Genomic DNA, 26,772 nt, shown 5'->3' with positions numbered 1-26,772 from the left:
CTATTGCGCATACACAGTAACACCCAATAAAAACCATCCTGGCGGGCCTGGATAGCCATCCTGGCCGGCCTTGGTGTACAGGTAGTGTTCGCCTTCGTCCGCAAATTTCCGCATATCCGTCACCAGGGACATGAAACGACCGAATCGACCCGTGATTCCCGCCTGCGTTTTCATGGAATCGTTCTTCAGCTCCTCTTGGCACCGTTCGTATGCCCATTTGATGGGACGCTGCTTCACCAACCCAGGAACAACTGAAGAAACAGTGATCTATTAAATTATATATGAACTGATACAAAATAATTCATAATCAATAGTCATCTCTGCACCAGACTAAATCCATGGGTTACAAAAAAGAATTTAGTGCAGCACCTTGCGACAGCCTTAAAAAACGGTTAAAAACTCAACTTCAAAGAAGAGAATATTCTAATTATCGTACAAACTTTCTACCAAAACTTTGTATGAAAACGACTACACTAGCAGAATGACATCGCACATATAGATATAAATTACTAACTACGTATGCATGTTACCTAAAACAAAACTAATTCGATGTTTTACTGATTCATAATAATTTTACTTATGCTCTTAACAATATAGGTATTACTTTTGCTAGCAAACCATCAAAAAATAATTAACTACTTCAGCAATTTCTTGAAAGTATATAGTTTCGAATTACGTCAAATGCACTGTTTCTGGTACGCTTAGAAAGTAATACTAATCGGCTGTCACTAATCTTTTTAGAAAACAGTACTCATTTGCTAATATCCTTTCTGGTCCATCGCAATCCTAAAAACTTACATGGATTCAATAATAAAATCATCTTGATGTTAAGGAAGTCGGCGCGATTTATAGCCAATTCCCGTACTAACTCCACCATCCGCTGAATGGACGCGCAGTTGGCCGGATGTCCCAGCGCCGCAATTTCCGTCATTTTGATCGTCGATCCTCCGGACAGGTGTTGGAACTCGTTCATAACATTTTGTGACAAGTGGTAGATGATGTCGAACATGAGGTACAAATTCCAGCCGAACTGCAGCAGTTTCTTCTGGTCTTCATACTGCCAACAACAACTGCTAGTAAACAACTCTTGTTCCTGGAGAATCTATAAGCAGCGTTCGCAGAGAACCTCACTTACATCCAAGGAATCAAAGAAAGAGGAATCGCGCGCCCACTCCACGAACGAGTACACTTTCTTATCCAGCATATTACAAATGATTTCTAGTGACGCCGCGTTGGGTTTCCGTTTGGTTTCCTCCTCCAGGACTTCCAGTAGCCGATCCTTCCAGTCGTCCACCAGCTGGACTGTACTCTTCATCTGTGCTACCAGGCGCGGAATACGTGCCATCAATGCTGCGAACTTTGAAACATTGTCTGCAAAAAGAACACTATATGAATTACATTGCAGTCGAAACATAACCCCATTTCGAGCGCATACCCTGATCGTTCTGATCACCGGCCGAGGACGTCGTGGGCGATTCCACGCTGTTGGCCACTGTGCGCTTGCGATTGGGTTTGGCGTTGCCGATGGTTTCCTGGGGAATGACGGCGCTGGCCAGATTCTTCTTGTTGGCCCGCTTCCCGCGCCGCACGGGGGGCTCGTCATCGGAATCCTGATTCTCCGACTGACCGGTGTAGCGGAACGATGGATGCGCGCTGCTGCTCGATGGGCATCCAAGAGCGCGATCCTGACGCACAGGTGCAAAAGCTAACGTTGCATCAGCTACAGCTTACGATTCACTGGCTTTAACTCAAGACAATGAACATCCCTGCATCCCCGCCTGTTCCGCACTGCCCAATCCGCAGTATAAAAAACCTTGAAAAAATCGGAACGAACCTTAAGGTAAATTATGTGGACTGCTTCAGCAGATAAATAATTTACTAATTACTAATTTACCAGTTTACGTCACAGAATGACTTCTCTACTGTAGTCAATTAATGATCCGTTCGCCTGTACCGCACCTGACTCCATCGTTTACTTCATCCACCCAAAAATAACCATACTTTACAGGAAACAGAACGGAGCTACCGGAAACACCACTGGTCAACAGTCGTACTTTTACTACTATCGAGCAACGGGAACGCAAATTCCGGTATGCAAACGCAGCATGGTACAACTAAAGCTATTCATGGCAAACTGCAAATGCCGGCAAAACCAGTTCGCCAGTGGACAACGTCTGCTTACACCAGTGGTCTAACGGTCGAAACATCAACAGTAACACTGAAAAATGTTTATTTAAAAGGAATTACCGATCCCCATGAATCATTACTTTTAATTATTCACTGAAAACACCTCCCATATCATCAGCAACTACCATCACTGCATCATGGACGTTTTTGACGACGACGGCGACTTGATGGCACAAGCACTGACTTTCCAGCAGTTTTATTGTAGGGGTTGGACGCAGCAAGTTGATTGTACACCGCAAGAATACGGATCCTCCGTGCGCTTCCGTCATTAAACTCTCCGCTGTACTGCGCACCATACGCCTTCGGGCAAATATTGAACGGGACCAAATCTTCTTCGCATAACTCACGTGGAGGACGTTTGTAAAACACTTTATGCGATGTCAACTTCTGCTTAGTTTCCACTTGAACAGTCAGAAACTGTCCTAACCCACGCTCGGTCAACTCAGCACAAATCTTCCTGAACAGGGGCTCATTTGCTGTTAAAGCGTGATTAGAGTAACCGCTACATTCATTTATGACCCTCAGTGTCGCAAACTTTCCTACGCACAGCATTACCAATTGTTCTTCACTTAACAAGGCAGGTGATGAAGGTCCACATCTGGGTACAACAACGTCTGCTGACCAGAATGCCACAACGAATTCGAAAATATAGTTCAGAAACTCTTTGGCAAGCAACACCACAGATCTGGGCATCCTTCGCACAACATCCATTCGCCGCTGTTGTTCTGCAGCATCTACGCCACACTCAAACCCATGGATGTTTCCACAAATCTTCACTAAGATGTCTTCGTACTTAGTACGCGTTAACACCTGCTCAATCGGTTCTGCTTTAACAAACTCATCCAGTGCTTCATTGTTGAACCATATGTACACCACTCCTTCCGTCGACGTGCGGAACTCATTTAGTTTGTCCATAACGCCTTCTAACAATACTTTCTGCGAACCGCTTTCGAACCTTTTTCTCTCGGAATTCGGCTTGCCATAAAACTCACTTCTGTGGACCATTGCGTCCATCGGGACAATTAACCACCGGTCCTAAAATTTTGCAAAATTATAAAAAAACCAACATGCTATAATTATCGAACTTATCTAACTCTCACGAAAAAAACCTTCAGGGTATATCCTCAAAATAAAAATTATATGCCAAATGATATCTTATATGCCAATAACTCCACTTAAATACATAAGTATACACTGCCGATGTTCGCCACGTGCGTTCTATTATATTTCGCGACGCTGTTCCCGCCATTTACCTATAATTTGACATATCAGCTCTCAAACACTTCCACTATTTAGCAGAAGCCCAACATGCAAACTGTTATGCGATCTTAACAAAACATCCCCATGAATATTAATTTCTCGGTCACCTTGTATCATATATAAATCTTGTTACTCGTACTATTATACATACACATATGCCTTTATGAAAATCATTCGCCTCCAATAAGTTACTTCTATAAACTAGATACCCTAAGAACAGCACGATTGTTAATATGTATAATATACTTATAACAGTAACTACCGTTCTTGCCCACACTCTTCGTCAGTTGGTGCACAATAGTATTGTATCGCATGTAATCAGTTCGACAATTAGTTCGTTCGTATTTCCCTTTACCGTCCTAAATTTTTATTTACATATGGCGGACTATGTCATTAAGCTTGCCGCTTCAACAGTGCAACGCCTTTGTAATATAGCCTCCAAACCGTAAAACGCATACCTGAAGACCACTGCCCGGCGCGCAGGATTGCACGCATCGCCAATACCCAATCTGGTGTAGGGTACCTTGCACAGCAACACAGAGACTCTCAAATAAAAACCCCTTTCCATTGCACGAAAACGCGCTCGATGCACCACCGTTAAACCCATTCGTTATCAATTCCAAATATTGTGCACCATCTCTGCAGTATTTCATCAACAATTCACTGATTTCATCTTTCGCAATCAAACAATTACCGCCACTAGCTGCAACAAATTCTCTGAGACCTAAAAACAAATACCGTCGTAATGCCACCAACTAAATTAACAGGGTTAATTGTATAACTTCTAAAATTAAAACTTCTAAACTATTACTTTCATTTGTAAATTTTTATCATGTGTCTAATGTACAAAATAATATGTAAAGCTGGAAGCCACTGACCAATGCTAAATATATATGTGAGGATGGGTTATATAGATGTTCCGCTACTCAACCGTCCACTATCGTCCACTCGTCAAAATTATTTTATTTGATTTTAAAGCAAAAATTAAATTATTAAACAACCACTTCACTAGCAAATGACATAAGTAATCTAAGAAGACTGAGTAATGAAAAATAAGTAATAAAAAACCAGGAAATATAGAACTGAGTAAGAAAACCTACCATTGTCCATTTTTGTAAGGGGTGCAAATGATACTTCAACTATAAATAGCTGAAATCGAAGTGGACACAATACATTAAATCCAGCAAAACCACTACCACTCACTACGCGTATTCGTTTAACTACTAACAAAAAGTGCGCTTCTACCATGGTCGCAACTCGTAACGATCTAATTTGATGCTCGAGAGTGCAGCAAATTCCTTTCAGCATTCCGGGTAATTTTCAAACTGTCGACCTTTTGGAAATTAAATTCAGATTTGTCAGACCCAGGAGCGGGTCTGACGGCCATGTGATTACGACGCAGGTATCACACGTGATTACGAAGAAAGGTATGATGATTGGTAGGATCAAAGAATGATTATCATTATGACAGCTAATATGAGTATATATACTGAATTCGGAGTCCGATTATGAGTATGATGACCGTTATGAGTATTAGGTATCTACCTAGCCTACCACAATACAGTGCCGCTACCAAAACTCACTTGGGCCAGACGTGGGAGCATCGACATAAATATGATTTCCGGGAGTCCGCCATTTCAGGAATCGAAGGATATCCTGAGAACACATCCTCATTGCACCCGTTTTCGCCATTGTGGGTAGCCCTATTGCAAACGTTTGAAGCGTTGTAGTACGTGAATATTTCTCAGTAGGAATAACACGAATTCGAAGTTTCGATTGAAGTAGGGCAGAAGACGTAGTCAATAGCAGCGCACAACCCGCTAAATACGGAACCCGCTCTTCCGCAAATCGCTTCTTCAACATATCGCAAGTACGTGGAGTGAATAAATCCGGAATACGTTTCTGCAAATAACCCGATAATACCCCATTACTTCAAATAATAATTGCTGCGGCTCAGCATTTCTCTTAAAATTTCCATTGACGCTTTAATAATTTTTTCCACATAGTCTAATATCAAAAACTCATATTAAAACTCACATTTTCCAATGCCTTCATCGCGGTTTTAAAACGCCAGTCCGCAGCCTGACTGTCCATTGCTCGAGAATACACCATTTTCAAAGATAAAGGCTATACAATACTGAAGTACATCAACGCTAATATCACAATACTTTAAAGTACTTATTTAAAACTCAAAACCACTAGCACGTAATTAATAATTGTGCACTTACTCACTCGATTGCATTTCAATAACCTCTTTACACTAACTTTACATACTACGCATTTCATTGTCCCTGCTGGTTGCTAAGATTTACAAACTACTACAAAAATTCGTCGCCGTACAATCTACCACCAATCATTCACCTACCTTTCCCTTCATCCAAACAGTATCTGCCTTTCCACATTTCCTACATACAATATGCACTAAACATATAATACCGAATAACGGGATTCACATTTTTATGCAGTGATTGATTTCATTCTCCTCAACGAATACATCCGTGACCTTTATTTCTGTGGACCAACCACCTTGCAGACCTCCATCGGACCATTCCGTGAATGCCTAATCTGTATACTTACTTTTCCCCCGTTTTCCACCATATCAGTTCGGCCGCTGTAACATGCTGTTTGTATTTTGCAGTGTTGGGATGAATGCACCTGCGCTCACTTCAACCCTTACCCAGATGAACACTGTCCATTTCCGACAATGATTGCGTAAGTTAGCGACATGTTGCCTATCCAGTATCTCCACACTCCACTCTTATTTATTCGACAGTGCATTTTTGCAAATTACGTAAAGCCGAAATCCCTTTCTTCTAGATCTTGCATAATTCTTTAAACAAGTCACAATAAATTACCAAATCATTAACTCGGGTAATTCCACAATCAACAGCTGTTGTAAAAACCATGCACGGGAGATTTTTGTTACAATACGTTTGTGATCCCTTTTGAAATATTTTCAGAAAATTTATGATTTAATTCTGAATTCACGACTGACCGGATGAACACTGTGTGGGTTCTTCTTCCATTGTTGGTACATGTCCTCCACATAAACCGAGCTGGATCCCGAGAGAAAGTTGTCTGCTTTTAAATCAGTGCTGAAGCATCGTCGTGAACCGTCCGCAGCCGAGATGGCGCGCTTCCGGACCGTCATGGCTCCGAAGCGCCCAGCCAGGTTTAGAACCGCACGACCACGAACAGCTGGTGGATACATCTTGATAGCTTACTGACTAAAATCCTAAAATATTGAGAAGTAAGATTGGTTAGGCATGGACCAGATACTGGCGAAATACACTGCCACGAATTCAGCCCCCACAGCAACTGTTTCAGACTAAATATTCAGATTAAACTGTTGAAGTAATTTTACTATTTTAGCCTTATAAATTTTAACGCAGAGTAAGAAGATACTAATCATTAATGCTATTGACCACCTAATTTTTCTATATCCGTAAAGAAACTCGTCTTACGATAAGGAAAACTCTTTATTGGGTGTAAACTGCAGCCAAAAGTTGTTGTCTTTTCGCATTTATGACGAAAACAAGCCTCAGGGCTGTCAGTTTTTGGCTGCGTAAACTTGAATTCCTGCAGATTGACGCACTTACTTTTGCTCTTAAATCCCAGTGTCTGGATCCAGTCGAACAAATTTGAACCTCCTCCCAGATGACAAACGGGAAGACGGAGGTAGGAATTACAAAACCAAGATACCGTGCTTCCACACCAGCCAGCGCCTTCTGCCAGTAATTCTGCCTATTACCATACGCCCAAGTAGAACGTACGTGCGCCTTCTTCAAAAGTCGTTATCTCTCGATGCCGTCACACAGGGTGTCGAAAATTAAAATACGAGTACTTACAGTAACACACGCTCGGAACTCGGAAGTACGAACGAACTATTCTGAATTTTAGCGTCCAGAGATAGTTTTTTATTCTAAAAATAAAAATAAACTCAAAGAGTGCTGTAGTGCATGACTATGGAGTACAGACTAATAAGATGTGCAAAACTAGTTGAGCACATACCTTTAAAATTATTATGGCCGCAATAACGCAATCTAACGGTCGAGGAAAATTGGTACGAATTCGCGCGTGCGTATAATTACATAGTAGAATAGACGAGATCTCAATTTTTTTATGCCCTGCCATACTAATTTTAAAATTTCATAAAAACAAAATGATTTAAAATTCCCCAAACTCTTTGTGCTGCTTTATCCCATTTTTCCCAAATTTTAAACAGGAAGATTTTCATTTTAGGCGTTTTTGGTGCTCATTCGGCTTACAGATGGCGCATCAGCTGTAGTTGTCGCTGACTCTGATTACGCAGAGTCGTACGAGCGACGTAAACGGCATATTGCAACACTGGTGCGCGTCGCAGTGTATCTGATTTTAACGGTGTTGGATTCGTTAACAGTGTAAAGTGTAATAGTTGTTAGAATTTTCTGTTCCGTTGATATCTTAATGCTGCTGCCTGTTAAGTCTTAACAAATTATTGATTTTGTAGTCCGCCAGTATACCTATGAAGCTTATTTGATTAACGTCAGCGTCTGACGGATACCATATGAAGAGGAGATCGGAATTGGCTTGTACGACGACCTTATATTTCGGACTACCGATACAAGTATCATTCCTGACAACCAATTGCAACCGTGACCGCTTTTGCTTCTAATGATCTGCTTTATGGTTGTAGCTACAAGAACGGTTTTGGTCACGCATGACAATACGGGTATACAAAATAAACCTACGGTACCGTAAAAATGTTGCCCGTAATACCATGGCAAGGAGTCTGTCCACTTCAACCCGTTTCCGTAGTAGCGAATCCGACCGCCATGAATTTGATGACAATAAAAGTTTGCCGATTGTATGGGTCGATTTCGAACTTTTAGAACTTTCAGAACTTTTAGAACTTTTAGAACTTTTAGAACTTTTAAAACTTTTAAAACTTTTAAAACTTTTAAAACTTTTAGAACTTTTAGAACTTTTAGAACTTTTAGAACTCTACAAACATTAAAACCACCCCCTACGTAACTATTTCCGCGAGGAAATGCCACGAATGTGTTTTTATATACATACTCATTATTGTGACCGCGTTGGTTTTTCTGCTGTATGTAAACTGCCTGTATACGCTTCACTGTGCATACTGTACAGCACACTTGATGTAGCGGTACAACCATAACGATCAATGGGCAAACTCTAATTCGGATAATTATCATTTTGCTGTTTTCTTACAAAGTTTGCCTTCGGTACCGTAAAGTTAGCTTACAGGTTACCCGGGTATGGGTCTCAAGAGTCATGACGATTGTTCTTGATAATTGTTTCCAAAATTAATATCTAGACATAGATGGAGTACACCCATTATGGCTTCTTACAATTCTTGATTTTCCAATGGGTTCATTTTCAACAGATTCACTGACATGCAGGCAGTATGATAGCATTGAAGACGTACAGCTCGAGTCGGTATACTTCTACAGATGACAGTGGGTCAACGTTCAAGCACTTTTTATCCCATGCCCGATGATTACGACGCCCTTGAAACTAGCCAACAAGGTCAGTTTCTCCATTAGCTTTCTGTCTGTTACTGATTTGCGAGCAGAAAAACCGATCGATCTCAATAAGTAGGTTGCGTTTTGCACGGCCGGACGATTAACGGCAAAGTTAACGACAATTTTGGCGTTCTTAATTTAAGGCTCCGGTGATTCGCATAAGAGGTTGCGTTATGCACTAAACAATTAACAGCGATAGACATTAGCGTGGCGAACTGTTGTGTTTTGACAGTCATTTTTCAATTTTTTGTATCGATACCGAAACGATTTCATGTTGCACCGTAAAAGTAACAGAAAAAAGATTTTTTTGTGGTAGAAAAACATAGATTAACACGTGTATGAACGTTTTCACGCAAACACTAGGCACGTTGCACTATGCACTATGCACTGTTGTGATTTTCGAAAATTCGAGTCGAGTGGGCAACTCAGGATTGAATGCCCAGGCAGAAATTCACTGGATACACTGTCTCGCCTACGCAGTATTCGTGCTCAATGGTCTATGTGGGCCCAGTCGTTCATTACTGAATTTTAACGTCGTTATTAACGAAACGATACCCCCTTCGTTTCGTTAATAACGACGGGTACTGCCGTTTAAACGTTCGTTAATTGTACTCCGTCGTTAATTCTATCGTCAATCGTACCCCTTCGTTGATACCGCAACCTGCTTAATGTGCCGGCGTCCCAGCGGGAGATTTTCTGTGCTTTGGTTAAAAATAGCCGAATATGTGATTATAACGTTAAAGTGCCCGTATGTTGCGGATTTCCATTTCTAACTCAATGTGAATACAGGTCGATCGACCGTTATTTACCGCACTTTTCATGTGTATTTGTTGTGATTTTGTAGCCTGTCGTTGCGCAAAATTAAGATCGGTAGCACGTATACCAGATGCATAGATAGGCTCATCATACGCATAATCGGTAACGCAAGAAAAAAGTACTGTACCTATCTACGCATATCACAGCAGTTTACTTGAGTTCGAATGCTCGTTTAATAATCAGCAAGTATCAAAAGACGAAAAAAAAATTTCCAAAACATTTTCCATATCTGGCACAGCCGCACAGTGCGATCTACACAAAAAAATTAAAAAAAGATATACCAACCAACGTTACAATCCAGCAATTGCATTTGCTTGACAAAGTACCGAGAACGACCGTCTCGTTTTCTTTTCGAATGACTACAATTAAGTAAATTTGTACGTAACAAAATCTGCAATGAGATCCGATCAAACCACAACCAAAAAACTTGATAAATCGGCATTAGGCCGCATACTCATACTAATACTTCACTGCTTCGTTAGTGCCCATATGCAAATCGCGTTGCACTGTGTAAGTACGAGTATATAAAGTATAAACCGATAGTCGATAAATTTTATCGCGCGCCTTTATAACCGTTGGCGGTTGCAGTCCAACTGCCGGTCTCATTAACCCGTCTTTCACTCTCATCTCTTCCAGGATCCGGAAAGTTCGAATGTCACCGGGACAAACCAGCATGGTCACCCAAGATTTAAGATAATTACAGCCATTAAACGTGTACAAGGGTAAAACGGCACTGATATCTGTGATATCCAGTGGAACTGCAAGAAAATATCCTTGATTAAGCGCTGTAGTTCACATACTCGTAGAAAAGTGTTTCAACAAAATAAAGCTACTTTTCTCCTTCGTTTGTCCTGAATCGTGGCCATTATGCAAGCCGCGTTTAGCATTGCACTATATATAATCCCATATTTGCTGACAGAAAAAGTTTAATATATACCAGTGTACATATGTATGCTTATGATGTTACGTACATCGGGTTTTGGTAAATGGGAGACAGACTGTATTGTTTTGGACGGTACATAATGACTGGATGTATTAAAGGCGTGATCACAACACTTCGTGAACACGATCACAATCATCATATGGCCACAGTCATGAAAGTGCCCATATTACATAAGAAGACGTACACTGCTGCAGCTGCGGCGTTTTCTGTGTATGGATTTGGTGCTTCGGCTGGAGAACCGGTTCAAAGATTTCTTTAGGGCAGGTTGCGCCTTGCATGCACGCCTTTCATATTGTTTCAAGAAGGCGAACGGAATTCGAAATTGACTTGAACATCGTAGATTATGTAATTCTTATTGTGTTTGGGAGTGCTTCTATGCTATAGAGCAGCAGCAGTTTTTCTACCAAACAGATGCCAAAAATGATGTCTCGCTCTGTAACGATTTTATGTTTGTGGACGTCCGTTAGTTTCAAATTTATTTCCTGTACTATTGTGGCACCCAATAGCACTAGTGGAATGCGGGAGAAACAGAATGCTCCCATACTTCCAGACCAGTTCAGTCTCACGATGACAACGTTAGCCGAAACGAACAAGACCGTGTACCGCCTTAAAGTAAGTCCTGTTGGTCGGGTTACTTCCTTGTTCGTTATTTGCGGCGCAAAATCGTCATAATTCTCACCGTACTTTGATTGCCACTGCCAAGAACGTTAACCATTAACTTGAAATCCTTTATTTTCGGGTTTATAGAGGATTCAGGTGCAGTAATCGAATTTGCCTGCACGTGCATTTGTTGAATTATAGATGAACTTTGATCTCCCGCACTCCTTGGTCTCGTGCATCACGGACTCATTGGGTGGTGCATACTTCCCGTCGTCCTCCATTCAGAACCGCACCTTCTCTCGTACACTACTCGACTACAACAGCGGCCTGTCGTTCACGATGCCCGTGGGCACGTGGCTTCTTAGCGGTGCTGGTTGTAGCGTCTCAGCTATCGACAATCCTAACCTGGATCCCATTGACTCCGACCGCTCGACAGTTGTCTACCTGAAGAACGCTCGCGCACTTTTTGAATGGAATCAGTCCACTGCGGTGTATGCCGGACAGCGGGACTTCAACGGGATGCCGACAGATGTGTGGGTGTCCCAGCGGAGCAACAATGACATGAAGATGAACATTACCACCACAGTGGAGACGTATTGGCTACATGTGAGTCACATTCGCTTCGTTTAGTGCATACCTGTTGGTGAACGACGCTAGATGACAATTGTCCCAATCGGAACACATTACGCAATATTGCAAATGTTTATGCGCGTTTGATGTATTTCTGTTGCACGCGCACCCTGTTTGAGTTTGTCGATTTTATTACAAAAAATTCAAATCGCGGATCGACCGGCAATTCATTTTCGTAGTATTGAAGTGCCTTCTTGAAGCAGTGCCCATAGCTCGGCATTTCCCTCGTTGTACCCGTTTTGCGGTAGCTTCCCGTTTTTTATCCGATTCTTTTAGCCTGAACAACGTTTCGATACGATAAATACTGCATTTACCTGTATTCGTATAGCAGGGAGCACATTTGATAGCGGCAAAGAATGTAACGTATGTAAGAGGTGTATAGAGCAAGTTCGATTTACACTATGTACAGTACTTGCAGCTTTTGTACGCCACAAGTCTTCAGGATTAGGCAGTTCAGTACTTTATGCTTACTGCGTAGTACATAATTCAAGTAGTTGCTGACACTTTGAGCTGGAATTCGTGTAACTGCCGATAATTGTAAGCCTACATTTTTTTAGGAAGACCGTGCGTCTTCCGGCGATCGTATTCTCGTGGGAGTCGTTAGCTATCGGGCACTCCCGAACGGAACGAATCTGGAGGCCCTCCAGAGTACTGTCAGCGATTTCAACGCCGCACCTTTCTACTGGAAGACTTTTGACGTTGTGGACTGTCTGCAGAACGGCAAAGAGCAGACGATCAGCTTTGGTTTGAAGGTGCAAAATTACGGGGAAGTTGAAATGCGGATGCCGGTTTTTGAGACAGCAATTCGCAACGCATTGTCCAATCTGACGGCGACATCGCCGACGCAGCTAACCGATATTAGGGTTATGCCGGGTGATGCGGAGAACGAACTACGTATCTTCGTGACTGTGTCAGACTGGGTTAACTACACAGCCAGGGGGACCAACAAGATCAAGTATCAGAGTGCCGCTGAAGTGGTTAATGCTTTGAGGAGACTATTTGACGAAAAGGATCTAACGTTTGCTATAACGTTTGCTAGGAGAACGCAGGTTAGTACTTTTCGCTGTAGCAAATACAAATTTTTCATAAATGCTCAATGCAATGAATTTGTCAGCTTATTCTTTGAGGACTGGAAAGTTGTTTCCAAGTTAACTACGCAATAAATTCTCGTAAGTGGCGGTTTAAAAAATGGTGGAAATGATTTCCAAAGATTTTTCAGAGAACCCAAAAAATGGTGGTTAGCCATAAAGCGATTACCGGTTCAGATACAAAACGAGAATTAAATAGTAGTTTTTGCTTCCTTGCAGTCTGCGACTTTCCTGAAAGGCTCGATCAAAAGCAGCCGTGATCCTACCACCGCAACGGATCACCCGACTACCATTCCTCCTACGGAAACGTCCACTGCTGCCCATGAGCAAAATTCTTAGTTCTATCTGCATGTTAGTATTAATATTATTCGTGAGTATGTCGGCCACTGGCAGCCCATATAGCCAAGCTGCTGAATCTTTTTTAGTTTCTGCCAGTATCAATCCCATTCTCATTTTTTTTATCCCTTTGAGTCGTAGCTGTGGGAAAAGCTCGTTCTGTCACTTGCTTTGTACAATGAATGTTGTCTAAGCGGTTCACCATGTGTGGCTACCTGTCCTGACCAGCTTGCCATGAGCGTAGCATGACTAAACACATTGTCGAAAGCTGCCCATTCTATTTGTTTGGTCACTCACTGACTTAGCGGGCTATTTAACTAGAATATAGTGGAATTTCGGTCACTCGCTGGACTAACGGGTTTGTGCACTGAACGATGGCAGTAGTTCGGTGACAACTTCGGTCTATCACTGATTGAACAGACAATCACAGTAGTGATAGTGTAGCGATAGCTGCTCGGCCGGCACTTGTTTAGAAATTGTCCTCGATGACAACGTTAGGTATGTGGTCGTTCTTGTCGTAATAACGGTCTGCTAATTAAATTCATTCTGATATTCTAATTAGTGGAAAATACTTTCATTTTTTAACTTTATTTAGGTGGTTTACGTGGCAACACTGCCTGGTTAAAAATGCCACGATGATAACTATTATTGTAATAATTTAGTTACATTTGGTGAAGGTAGTCAAAAATCCTCCGCTTTGGCTTTCGAAGCGGGAGAGGTTTTGAAAGAAATGAACACTATCTGGCCGGGTTTTCGACTACGGGCTTTCGGAATATAATATTGGTTTTGGTCAATCTTTTGTGGTTTGCCGGCTCTGGTGTATCCCATTCGAGGCAATATAGATCTGAATCTGGATAAGAAGGGATTGCGCTTGTGACGGGGACATAAACTGATGTTTGTTTGCAACAGAAAAACTGTGTGCTAACTGCAAACTTGTATGCTAGGCGCAATTACTGTACAGATTTTACGCTATTAGTCTCGTTGCGCTGGGAATGTAATGCAGAGCGCTACCTATGCACTGTGTGCAGCAGCAGCAAAAGGTATAGAATTAAATACTTCCGTTCCGCGTAATCAGTAGTTACCCTGTGGCAGTATAACACAACCAGGTATAATACTATATTTGTACCAGCAGAATTGCCTTTATTGTAAAGCTTTTTCGGCTTCCGCCTCTGTTGTACCGAGAACAAATGCCGTACTTCCCTCTTAAAGCTGGGAAAAGAGTTGACAATTTTTGGCTGCCTTTGCCTATCCGGTTGCGCAACTAAACGAACGAGGGGAGAAAGAGAACAGAGGGTTGTCTGGTTGTTAAAGTATGATACGTAAAAGTAAAAGCTACCGGCTGTCGAGAAAATCTGAAATTGAGACGTAACTGAAAATTTGAGAGAAAATTTTATGTATGACTGCTAAAACCGTTTCATGGGGCAGAATTCGCGGTAGTCGCTGCTTCCATCGCATTCACAGCCAACGAATAACATATCACAAGAGGTTATAGAAAATCAACATAGCATCGCGGTACACAAGATGACAAGATTAGCAAGCGTCACTCACATGCGGTCCACAAACCCGGAAAATTTGTTCCCCCTGGAGCTGTCGCCTGAACGGAGACTGCTGGATTCCGGTGCCGATCCGCTGGGGTCAACGCTGCCTTGCTCGCTCTTCGCTGGTTCCCTGCTGTATCTTGTTACCTACTTACGTGATCAGGCAGGGAGCATCCGGCCCGAATGGTTCAACTGTTCGAAGCCCGGAGGGAAAAGCAGATCGCCCTGGTTTAATCACCACTTAGCTAAAGTGTCGATGCTGGTAACTGGTAAGTAATTCAGTCCGACTGATAATCGTCCCACAGCTGATCCATGGCGCGTAAACTGAGAAACAATTCGGCAAAAAGCTGTTTGTCAGATTCTAACATGACACCGTATTTCCTGTGCACGTATTTCCCAAGTGGTAAGAAAACTGTCGTGAGCTTCATTCTTTGCGATGTTACACTCACGAACAATAAATATCGATTCAGCAAACCGCCACAATATAATACCAGTGCAGTGCTGTACCCGACAGCTAATTTTGTACCACAGATCCTGATCTACTCTACGCTCACTCTACAGTAAACGTACAAATACACACTGCCCCTTGTTCGGTAAAACTGTAACGTATGGGAGGCAGCGGCTGAACCAGACAGTGGTGCAAGTTGCTCAGGCCGCCAGGCGGTTACAGAAAGTCATTTATTATCGATATCATTCGATATCATTTGATAATACATTAATTATTATCGATATCGTTATGCGTAGTGGCATTACGTACCGGTAACACTTCCGTTAACTGGAATGACCCGGTGCTCCAGAGCAGTCATAAAGCGGTTTAAACGTTCGAAAGAAATATGGTTCAGGTGCTACTACGTACAGACATGCTTGTGTCAATTGAATGTCAGAATCCAGATGCATTTCAAATTTCTGACAGTTGGCAGTTTTATCGCTTGCCAGACCTTGCAATTGCCACCTTTTTTACCCTGCCGAAACAGTGCATTAAAAAGCTGTTTGTCAAATTCTAAAACGACTTAGTATTCCATATGCATGCGTTGCCCAAGTGGTAAAGAACCTGCGCATCACGACGGTCACGGTGGCATTGCCGGGCTATGTCTTTACCGCTCTACTCGCGTCGCGTAGATGTATAGATGAAGTAAATTTGGTATTCATTTGGTGCATTCATTTGTATAATTCGGTGGAGTTTGTTCAGTTGAGCCTACTTAAAACATGCATCAAGGTGAAGTTCAACCTGCCAGAAAATCCACCAGCCGCTTACCGGCAAGACTTACTTTAGAAAAGATTTTGGATAGTTTTCTGATATTGCCTGTTTTTGGAGTAGTGGATGGGTGGACAGAGCTTCGTCTGAAAAGATATTTCCAAATGATCCCAGTATTTCTTGGCGCATTTATTGGTGCAATGATGAGTACGGTAGTGTATTATGACATTGGACCCCAAGCAAGGGATTCGGCTAAGCTGCATGGTCGTGTTAGAAACCAAAGGTTTTGAAAAGGTAGTACTTAGGGAAACAAATTAAAGGAGGTTGGTATGCGGAGCCTCTATCCATTTAAAAAGAAGGCGGATGATGGACGTAGTCACGGACTGATCAGCATATTATTTTTTCAGGCTGATGCTGCGGCCATATCGTTCGCAAATATGTCGGCACCTAATAAATGCACGAAAAACGCGAAGCCGTAGATCTCTTCCGTTGACGGATCCGGTACATTCTCAATGCGGAGGGAGTAATCGTCACTGGGGCTTCTTAAAACATTATACTCTGTACCCGAATCAAGATTGTGACCGGGCGCTGTTGCGTGACCTTCGCTTTCACATGCGCCAGTCCCCTAAATATGCTTCACTCTTGTATGCAGACTATCGGGACGTGCCAGATTTATCGGTTGTGAGCAAAACAGATTAATCAAGATGATTCACGTTTTGCCGGAAATCAGTCAACTACAGTATATACGAGTAATTATACATGTATTAGCATAAACGAATTAGCACTTGTAGAAGTACTACTCATTTTTTTCGTGCTAATCGCCAATGCCACGGTGTCACTTTGAACAGGTATAGTCCAAACCCAGAAGCTTAGAGGTCAACCCACATGGTACCGCCCGTTGACATTGCCCTTTAAAAATGTGATTTTCCGAAATCCGAAAAGTACGCCGCGTATACAGTACATTTATACTTACAGTTTAATGCGGAATGCGACGTTTTGCTACATCGCCAGTGCAACTACATCTGACAAACACGGCAGATCACCTGATGTTGGTACTCTTGATAGCAGTGACAAATTAAGTGACAACACTGACAAGCACCGCAATTCGTATACTTCATATTGTAGCCATAGCAAATTCGATACTTCATTAAACTACGTATGAATTGCACAATTTTCACTGTCTGCACAATTTCACTAGTACATTAATACAGTACCTTGTGGAGAACGCGTAATGTGGATGATAGTGTTACGAGTATACTTGTGGCTATAGTACAACTACTGTCTAGGCAATACGAAGCCTAGTAGGCAATACTCGGAGATGGCACTATCACTAAACCAACTTTACTAGCAACAAAACAGCAGCCAGCCAGTGGCAACTCTTTACAGATGGAAAGTCCAAATGAACAGAGCGCATTTTCTGGCAGCATCGCAGGTGCTGCTTATATACTGAACACTGAGCACAGCCGTTTGCATTAATAAGGGCAGAACAATATGATATTAATCAGAGCGTAAGTTAACAATGGGGTGTGGCTCGGGTGTGACAACAAATAGGTATTAAGGATACAAGGATGTATCAAATGTAACAAGCGCATTGATCCTTATTGTGCGATGACAGCAATAAAGAGCAGCAATTAATAACTTTAGCTGCTCTATTTTTAAACGCTTCGATGGTCATATAATTATGCAGCAAAAATATTGTATAAGCAAACCGACAGATACCGCTAAAATAAAGCCAAAGTGTTCTGTTATTTTTGCTACGATTCTGCAATTTCGCACCGCTACACCCGATAACACAGTTGAATTGCAGTAAGACACTGCTAGTTAGTACGTTTATGATTGCTTGAATACACCGGTCTGTTTTCAAGTGCGGATCGAACTAAAGCGACAATCGTGTGTGGGTTACGTAAATAGTAAACGCAGTCCTGTATTAATTTGACTAGCAAAACACAGGACTGCACGGACTGGCAGACTGAAGGCTACAGCGGAAATTGCGGCGCTTTTCTCAGTTTTTACTTATAAAATTATCTCTGAACTGACAAAAGCAGCCAAAACTAATCAACTCTTTGAAGAGGAAACACATCGTTTGTTATCGTTATCGTTGTTATCGTTATCGTTATATCCAGTTTGACATGGAAATCCAATATTTCCACCAACGACAGACAGCAAATATCATTCGTAGTCAGTCGGCGGCTGAGATATTGGGATCAGGTTTCAACGCGTCGCGAATAATTTCTTTGATAGCGCTACTCTGCAAAGTGTACTCTGTAGACTAAGCTATTAACAATTTGATACAAGCCTGTGTATCACTTTCGGACCTTACTGCCCAAAAAAGCTGTTGCAAAAGCCATCAAGGCCACTAGCAAAGATCTCGAAGCAAGCGTTACCATCGATTTTTATCAGCGAACGTCAGCGTTGGGGCTGTAGACGCTTTCCGAGCTCCATAACCAATCGGAATTTAGCAGCACTGGTGGAGGAGTCTCCACCTTCTGGCGTTGGCGCGTTTGGTAAAGATTAACCCATCAGCGGATTAATATACTACCGGCTCCAAAGCGGACGCAACGCGATCCATGGTCAGCCGGACAGCTGTTCTGGGTCACTAGCCGACTAGGCGCTGCCAGAAAATTTGTTCGTGCGATTTTGGCCGGTGACCGTTAATGTCCCACTTCTGAGCATTGCAACTTCCCCTTGGCGTTTCAGCTCAGTCTCTCCAGAAGTCGCAAATTTTAGATGCGGCCGGCACGAATTAGCATCCTGGCTGCAGCTACATGTGCTGCGCGAACTCTTTTCGGCATGTCACGCTGCAGCTCCATTATGTACTGTACAGTGTGCACTTTTAAAAAATCGAGTGACGGCCGGGTATCCACACACGTTCAGATACGTTCGTATATCAACGTCTTTTTTCTGGGTATGAGTGCGATGTAAGTTGTTACAAAAGGCTTTGAAAAGCGAGACAAGCTGTCTTGTATCGAGTTAAGACTTGTTAATTTGTTATTATTGTGCAGTTTATTGAGCTGTCGCATTGTGTGCAAAAGGCAACTGACTAGGAAGGAAAGAATCGCAGCCACAGAAACAAGATAGAAACATTAGAAGTTGCTGAAAAATCAGAAAAAACCAGAGAATCAAGAATATATACATATACACCATTAAATGTAGCTGCATGATCAGAACATGCACATATCATGTTTGCTACATGATAAATAAATCCATAAAACACACACGCAAGTGCGGCGTTTTCTCTGTGTATATTTGTTGACTCGAAGCACTCGTTTCAAAATTTCCTTAGGGCAGGTCTGGTGTCGCGTACAGGCTTTCGCACCAGTTTTCAAAAAAGCGAACCGGGTTTGTTGGGAATTCATTTTAGCGTGGTAGATCACGATTCTCTCATTGTTCTAATCTTAGGAAGTTGGCAGTGATAGAAAACAGTTTCTCAGCCGTTTCCAGAGCCCAGAATGATTTCGTGGTTGGTGGCAATCTTTGCATGCTTCCAAGGGATTCTCGGTAATTTCGCGACAATGGAGAGTGTCCGCGTATCCTCTGACGTCCCTGCTTTCGATTTTTCGATTTATCCCCTCTGCGACTTCAAGACGCTTACAACCCCTTCGAAGCAGACTCCGGTACCAAAACTAGCGGAAGCGTTTACCATTAAAGTGGAAGGCAAGATCGGAGAGTGGGGATACTTTGATTCGGAAGGCTATTCTGAAAAAGAGGGCCAACGAGGTGCAACATACATCCTCTCTTTGGGCACCAAGACCGCCTATGTGTACGATTTCATAACGGGAAATGCTTTCAGCGTCGTGGGAGAAAACGATGAATATGGTGGTGCGCTAGTCGCTAGTTGTTTACTGATATTTTGTATTTAAGTATTATTTTTGTAATTTGGATACATTTTCTTTGATAATATTAATGTGCCGGTTTTTTTTGTTTTTGTCAGAAAAGGTTTTTAAGCTTCTCCTAAAATGAAACAATTAATCCATTAAACGTTTTTAAAATTGCTATGACACTGCTTTGTGCTCTTCGTAGCTTCTTCGCATTGTAAGATAACCATATTTATATACCTACCGGTAAATACGGAGAACTTTAGCACGTTTAGGATTTTTATGCTGAAGAATATTTTCAGAACGGCGGATCACCAGTAGTCTTTGCTCACGTTTTTCTTACTTTAAAAGTTCGTATATTGCTGTGCTTTTACAGGGCGGCAGTGCACGAAAGAAGATTTATGGAAAACGGGATGCAATACTTATGCCTATTATATTGCGGAGGTGGCCGGATATTCTGTCATCTCCAGTAAATGCAATATAAGTGCCAGTAAGGTCACAGATCAAGGTGTTCAGGATGCCTCCGTTCGAGCTATCCAAGTGCAGATGTGGGAACAGTGCGTGCACGATAATAACCTGAATATAACCTGGAGAAATCGCTATTATTATACCGCTCCCGGTGTCTCTTCTCCGAGCAATCCAAGGAATGCCACACCAATTCGGTTTGAAAGTTTACAAATTGACGGATTTGGTAAATATCCGCCTGTTATTATTAGTTGTTCTTGTAACATTATGAACAAAGTAGTTGATAATTTGCGTACAGTTTACGATAATTATACTTTTTTACGTTTTCCCAGGTGCTGGAAAAATGCAGGTGTATGATTTTATGTACTACTACCCGGATGTGAAGGACAAGTCTGTCTTTTCAGTACGTACAGACAAATTAATCGCTCTAGAATTAATATTAGCGATCTAGCGCACAATTTCCTCTAGCCACCTCCAGGAGTTTATTGCCCGGGTTGGATAAGGGAACAACCAACCGCTCCCATCCTCCCGGACCAGTTCAGCCTCACGATGCTGACGGTGGCCAAAAAGGATAGCGCCGTGTATACCGTGAAAGTAAGCGGCATTTGCTCAGGTTGCTTGCGCTGCGTGTTTGCAGCGCGAAATTATCACAATTCGCCCGCATCATTTTATATTAAGAATATGTACTGAGCTGGATCTTGTGTTTGATGCGTTTGGGGTTGTAGCTCAACCTTGACTCACAGCGCAAGTTGGCTTCGTTCGTTACGGACTCGACCAGCCGAGCTCGCTTGCCGTCGTCTTCCGTTAAAAACCGTACCCTGTACCGGACGACCCATGATTACAACAACGACCTGTCGTTCAGGACGCCCCTGGGCACGTGGCTGTTGGGCGGTGCCGAGTGTAATGTGTCAGCTGTCGGCAGTGTTGGCCTGAATTCGAAGAGGTCCGACAGCTCGGCAGTTGTCCACCTGAAGATTGCCCGCGATATGCTTGAATGGAAGCGTTCCACTGCGCTGTACATGGGGCAACGGTATTTCAACGGGATGCTGGCACAGGTGTGGGTGTCAGCACAGCGGAGCAATAACGACGGCACGAGGAACATCATCACCACTGTGGAGACGTATTGGCTACCTGTGAGTGATTTTCTCTAGCTGGCCGAATGCAAACTGCTAGGTCAGTTACAACTAACATCATACATGTAGCTTGGATTATAAGAATTCCCATGAAATTGTTTCCCCACAAAACCTTACCGTAATCTGTGCTCTGTAATCTGTAGGTCATTCTCTTTGGCTGACATCCGTTTGTCGATAGTCTCTGATCTTCTAATATGTTTCTCCTTTCTCAGTGGACAGCATTAAGCAATTTGATTGATTAGTTAAAGAGGTTGTTGCGCCAGAAAGCAGTGAAGAATATAGTTAACTAGATTTTACGTACACTGGGAAATATCCCAAATTCGTACAATGTTGTTAGAAACAATGCAGCTTGCCTTTGCTTGTTCAAGTTTATAATAAATGAAACTTTAAAGTGTAACAAACGAAAATTGGCCAGTCGTTTCGCTGTTCAAAACGTTTTAAACAAGATCTGCAAACAAGAACTCTTGTAATGCGCAAAAATCGCGAGCTTGCTTGCAGCGTCAAAAAAGCATCGACTTTTTAAGTCGCTTGTCTTGCTGAGGTAAAGAAACCCGTTTTACGAGTACTTCTACAATTACAGATGCTTAATATCGTAATGAAATGTATGTAGTTAACCGTCATAATACCGTCATAGTTAACCGTCATAGTTAGTCATAATACGTTAAGCAATTCTTATACGTTTTGCTGAAATCGTATAAGTGTTGCTGTTGTTACACTGTTTTCATTTAATGCAGGAGAACTGGACGTCTTCTAGTTCTGGTGAGAGCTTGCTCGTGGGAGTCGTCTCCTATCGGACATTCTCTAATGGATCGATCCTCGAAACCCTCCAGAGTACTGTCAGCGATCTAACCACCGCCCCTTTCAATTGGAAGGCATTCGACGTTGCGGACTGTTTACGGAACGGCAAGGAGCAGATGATCGCGTTCGACTTGAAGGTGCAGAATTACACGGAACTGGAATTGAGCATGCCGGCTTTCGAGGCGGGAATTCGCGATGCGCTATCCAGTCTGACCGCCACATCACCGCTGCAGTTCAGCGATATCCGGGTTACACGGGGTGATGCGGAGAACGAACTACGCGTCTGGATGACGGTGTTAGACTGGGTCGACAAGACCATCAGTGGAACCAGCGTGACAATGTACCAGAGCGCCGGGGAAGCGGTTAGCGCTTTGAGGAATCTATTTGACGACAAAGATTTGCCGTTCACAATACCACTTGTCAACAGAACGCAGGTTTGCACACATTTCCATAGCAACTACACACCATTTCTTTATGAATTCCATATAGGTACGCGTAACAATTGCGCCGCCTCCTTTCTTCATTAGTATGAAATACTCTGTATTTTACCCACACCAAAAAATAATGCTGATAACCGATAGATCAAGAAGCCTTGAAAAATTTCCTACAGATTACTTAGAAAGAGCTGTCGCAAAATACTAGCGGATGACCAAGATATCTGCAAATGCTAATTTAGCATTTAAACAGCAGTGTTTGTTTCCTTGCAGTCTGTGACTTTCGTAAAAGGCTCGTTCCAGAGCGGCCGTGAACTTGTGCAGCCGACCACTACACCGATTACCGCACCCACCTCGCCGACCACCATCCGCACCACGGAGACGTTCACCGCAGCCCTGCCAGCCCGTGAGCAAGATTCGTACTTGGTGGTCACCATCAATAAAGTTAACAGATCAGACGCCGGTAATGCATATAACCAAGCAGCCGGGTCTTTCTCGGACGCTGCCAGCAGTAGACCCATGGTCTTTTCTTTTCCGCTCTCGAAGCTTTGAGTCGTGAACTCGATCGCCGCTGTGACTCTATGACTATGTGAGTAAGCTGGTTTTATCTTCTTTATTTTATCGCATGCGGCATTCAGTAATTTGATTGCGTAGGACACATACATTACAAACATTATTTGTCCGTTAAACTGTGCTGCCTTTTTCCAAGGCTCTGAGAAAACAGTTTATTTGCCAGCTACAGATAAGTACAGAAGAACTAAAAACTGAGTTTTGCTACTTCATGACTTGCCTGATGTGATTGAGCGCTTCGGCTGCTGGTTTCCAGCTCCGAATGTTTCAAAACCAGCCTTTGACATCTGATACAAGGATTGGCGCGATTTCACTTAGCACAGAATGCCACAGATTATGCTAAGTCTCCCTTCATTTGCCAGTTACCTTAACTTACCTATAGGCATGAGTTGCTAGTATACAGAGTACGTTCTGCTACTGCATGACTTGCTTGAAGTGATTTATGGTTAAGCACTCGATTACGAGCCTGGATGTCTCAAGTTGGCATCAAGGGTTAAAATTATAATAACAGATACATTGGCAGGCAAAATGCTAAACGAGTCGGAACAAAGAAGGCATTACCATTTGACGAAGAAGTCGTAACTGTTGGAAGACAGCACAAAGCACCGCACTTGCCACACGGACAACATACGTGGAATATGGTAATTAAGTAACTGTTTATAGCACAAGATTAATGACACCCGAAGCAGCGTCACATGTACATCTCCAGCCTCAGGCGACAATTGGAGCCAAGTCAACGTTCCCAGCGAATATAAAGTTGCCATTAACTTTGCCAGTCATACTATGATACCTGGGAATTCTATAGTAATAGCTAGGTTTTTGGCGAAATTCAACGCGTCAAAACGAGCCATTAATTTTAACGGACATGGTAGCACTTGACGGAAGACGGGCGTCGACACCACCGCGCGTCGCGAAAGAGCATATAAAAGCTACAAACATCAGACTTCGCTGATATAGTTATTGGAGACAATACGCTCATACTGTACGTAATACAGTTACAGCTGTAAACAGCTACAGAGGTACTCCGCCCACTTTGTCCTCTGAGAATTAATTACTAGTACAGGATGGGATTTGCAATAGCGATCGCTGTCATCGGCAGCGCGGTGATCTTGCTCAGTGGCACCGCTGATGCGCAGAACCGTACCGCATCCACTGCAAAGCCAGCGGAAGGCGTCATTAACCTGCAGAACCGTACCGGATCTCCATCAAAACGCACCGGTAATCGCCCCGAATCCGTTGGAAACCGTACCGAATCCGTCGTAAACCGTACCGAATCCACCGGAAATCGTACCGAATCCGTCGGAAACCGTACCGAATCCGCCGGGAAGCAAACGGAAACCGAAGACCGGTAAGCACGCATTGAGCTAGTTCGCACTTGCATTTCGTTACAAATACAGTACAGAAGGTATTGTTTCAAGAATAAGTGCAGCCTTTCAATTATTGAATGTGTCATTGCGCTTTAAGAATTTTGCCAATGTTCAGTTTCTATACCGAGTAACCTCCAGGTTAGAAAAGAGGGCGTCGTATTTCCTTGGGTAACTGCTAAATACGAGTCCAACATCATTGGTTCACCTGTTAGTATTTGCCAGATATGATAGAGAACTGATTAATTTTGATAAGAGTCACTTCGTACTTCATGAATTGCGTTTCCAATACGAACTTCAAATCATTTCAGCCTATACCGGCCAGTTATAACACCCATGTTAGCTCAGTGCTCCGCAGCCTTCAAAGTGGGCTGCAAATGTGGTGAAATTCGCGTCCAGTGTGCCTTTTGCGACATGACCTGCAGCAACCGAAATCCCAGATGTCCCGCGGTCTGCACACCCGGATGCGCATGCATGGGAGGATACGTTCGCACCGCTAACGGCTGCGATCCGGTGTCAACTTGCCCGCCGCCGCCGCCCCCGCCACCACCGATCAAGCCGCCGGTCCCAGTCAAGCCGCCCAATATGCCGATGCCCCCCACCACCACCCCTTACTGTGACCGATACTGCATGATGGTTCAACCTGGCTGGCTGACTGGCTGGTTCTGAAAGTTTGAATCTGATCCTGAATGCTAAAAGTCTGAATGTGAATACATAGCCAAATTTTGATTCTTATTGCTGCAAATCTGAGTCTAAATTTCGAAAGACCGAGTCCGAAGCTTTTGTTAGTTTGTTTTATTGCTTTTGTTTGGTTTTCTTGAGTTGTTCTTACGTTATTTCTCATGTTATTTTTTGTCTTTTCTTTGCATTTGCATTTCTGTGAAGTGCTTATTTTCAGGAAGTTGACAAGCACCTTTGTCATTTTTACCACAGAATAATTTTTTTAAATACGTATTTAATGTGTGATTAGAAGCTGTAGGTATGTTAAGCATATTTCCGTACACTTCGTGACAAGTCAAGATTTGCGGGCCGATACCACTATCCAGTTTGCACTTACTTGTCTTTTTTATGACAGCTAAGGATAATCCTAATATGTTTTGGGATTGATGCTTGAAAGATTTTTGAAATCACCGACACCAAACGAAATCTCGAGGCTTACCACAGAAAACTACGGAATTACTTGACTGCGAACTTTTATTCGTACAGCTTAGATTAAGAGTCTGTACAGAGTCTGTACTCTGTACGTAGTATGTCTGCGTCAGCAGCGACGGTTCGCTCAGTAATGTTCACAGTTGTAACTGTCAAGGACAGTTTCCTAGTTCCAAACGCTTCAATTTGTCACCGTTTTCACGAGACAGTTTTCGCAACTTGATCACTACCGTACCATCATGTTGTACACAGTACAGATACTGTATAGCTGGAAATGTTTCTGAACCATTACCCATAACTTTTCTTGATCTTGAGCGAAAACGCAGATGCTGCACGCATCAAACGCCGTAATAAAGATAAACCGAAATATAAAACACGCTACCCACCCAGTAGGACACTCGAAACTGCTCCCATCCACACCTACTTTGGCGCTCGTTTGGATAGTGTCCACGGTCTATCCTGTTGCGGGAACAGCCGAAACATGGAAGGTCACACCTCCTGAGTTTGCAAAGGCAAAGAAGGCAACATCCTGATAGAAAACAACCCGCGTAAATGACAATAAATTATTGAAAAATAAATGCAAACGACACGGCATCGTCTCTTATGTTTTCTGTGTAAGATCCCATTTTCTACCATGAAAAACAATAAAATGTACCTATCTTTTTCAGTTTAGACACTTTCCTCTCTAGAAAGTCTGTTCTCGGTTTCGGAGTAACCTAACGCGGAATGCGAGATAAAAATGTAGACGAAATTAATAATGAAATGGAATCACCGATAAACCTGTTCTCGTTGATAATTTTCTTACCGCAGTGCTGGCTGGGAGCGATATCGTGGGAGGAACGGCCAGTGCGCTATGAGGGCCGATCGATGAACAAGAATACTCTTTCCCGTTAATAAAAACCAAGACATTGCATTGCTGCAGT

At 42.8% G+C, this 26,772-nt stretch overlaps 4 protein-coding genes and 1 long non-coding RNA gene across 6 annotated transcripts; 3 read left to right on the top strand and 2 right to left on the bottom strand.

The window, feature by feature from the left end:
* On the bottom strand, nucleotides 1–1,969 carry LOC129595027 (nuclear hormone receptor FTZ-F1-like). Its single transcript, XM_055491931.1, has 5 exons — nucleotides 1,960–1,969; nucleotides 1,436–1,720; nucleotides 1,136–1,371; nucleotides 799–1,057; nucleotides 1–251 (listed from the first exon to the last, which is right to left on the bottom strand). Exons 1-5 carry the CDS (start codon nucleotides 1,967–1,969, stop codon nucleotides 1–3), a joined length of 1,041 nt encoding a protein of 346 aa, XP_055347906.1.
* A 4,479-nt stretch (nucleotides 1,970–6,448) lies between these two features.
* Nucleotides 6,449–7,316, bottom strand: LOC129595051 (uncharacterized). Its single transcript, XR_008691257.1, has 3 exons — nucleotides 7,296–7,316; nucleotides 7,047–7,191; nucleotides 6,449–6,682 (listed from the first exon to the last, which is right to left on the bottom strand). It is a non-coding gene; the product is annotated as an uncharacterized LOC129595051 (long non-coding RNA).
* Nucleotides 7,317–11,113: 3,797 nt separating this feature from the next.
* LOC129595047 (uncharacterized) lies at nucleotides 11,114–13,546 on the top strand. Its single transcript, XM_055491955.1, has 4 exons — nucleotides 11,114–11,346; nucleotides 11,536–11,940; nucleotides 12,522–13,013; nucleotides 13,272–13,546. The coding sequence occupies exons 1-4, from the start codon at nucleotides 11,146–11,148 to the stop codon at nucleotides 13,389–13,391; spliced, it is 1,218 nt and encodes a 405-aa protein (XP_055347930.1). The 5' UTR covers nucleotides 11,114–11,145; the 3' UTR covers nucleotides 13,392–13,546.
* Nucleotides 13,547–19,221: 5,675 nt separating this feature from the next.
* Nucleotides 19,222–25,648, top strand: LOC129594964 (uncharacterized). 2 transcript variants are annotated; one of them, XM_055491834.1, is made up of 9 exons: nucleotides 19,222–19,838; nucleotides 20,313–20,627; nucleotides 20,734–20,804; nucleotides 20,870–20,995; nucleotides 21,127–21,534; nucleotides 22,269–22,766; nucleotides 23,040–23,355; nucleotides 23,860–24,684; nucleotides 25,012–25,648. In XM_055491834.1, exons 1-7 carry the CDS (start codon nucleotides 19,571–19,573, stop codon nucleotides 23,316–23,318), a joined length of 1,965 nt encoding a protein of 654 aa, XP_055347809.1. In that variant the 5' UTR covers nucleotides 19,222–19,570; the 3' UTR covers nucleotides 23,319–23,355; nucleotides 23,860–24,684; nucleotides 25,012–25,648. The 2 variants fall into 2 exon arrangements, with proteins under 2 accessions (XP_055347809.1, XP_055347808.1); XM_055491833.1 differs by having other exon boundaries at nucleotides 19,228–19,940.
* On the top strand, nucleotides 24,401–25,369 carry LOC129595026 (uncharacterized). The gene is made up of 2 exons (XM_055491930.1): nucleotides 24,401–24,684; nucleotides 25,012–25,369. Exons 1-2 carry the CDS (start codon nucleotides 24,401–24,403, stop codon nucleotides 25,367–25,369), a joined length of 642 nt encoding a protein of 213 aa, XP_055347905.1.
* Nucleotides 25,649–26,772: the final 1,124 nt, after the last annotated feature.

This window comes from Paramacrobiotus metropolitanus, unplaced genomic scaffold (genome assembly GCF_019649055.1).
Source record: "Paramacrobiotus metropolitanus isolate TYO unplaced genomic scaffold, Prichtersi_v1.0 Parri_scaffold0000073, whole genome shotgun sequence".
NCBI lineage: Eukaryota > Metazoa > Tardigrada > Eutardigrada > Parachela > Macrobiotidae > Paramacrobiotus > Paramacrobiotus metropolitanus.
This window is presented reverse-complemented; position numbering and strand designations above follow the sequence as displayed.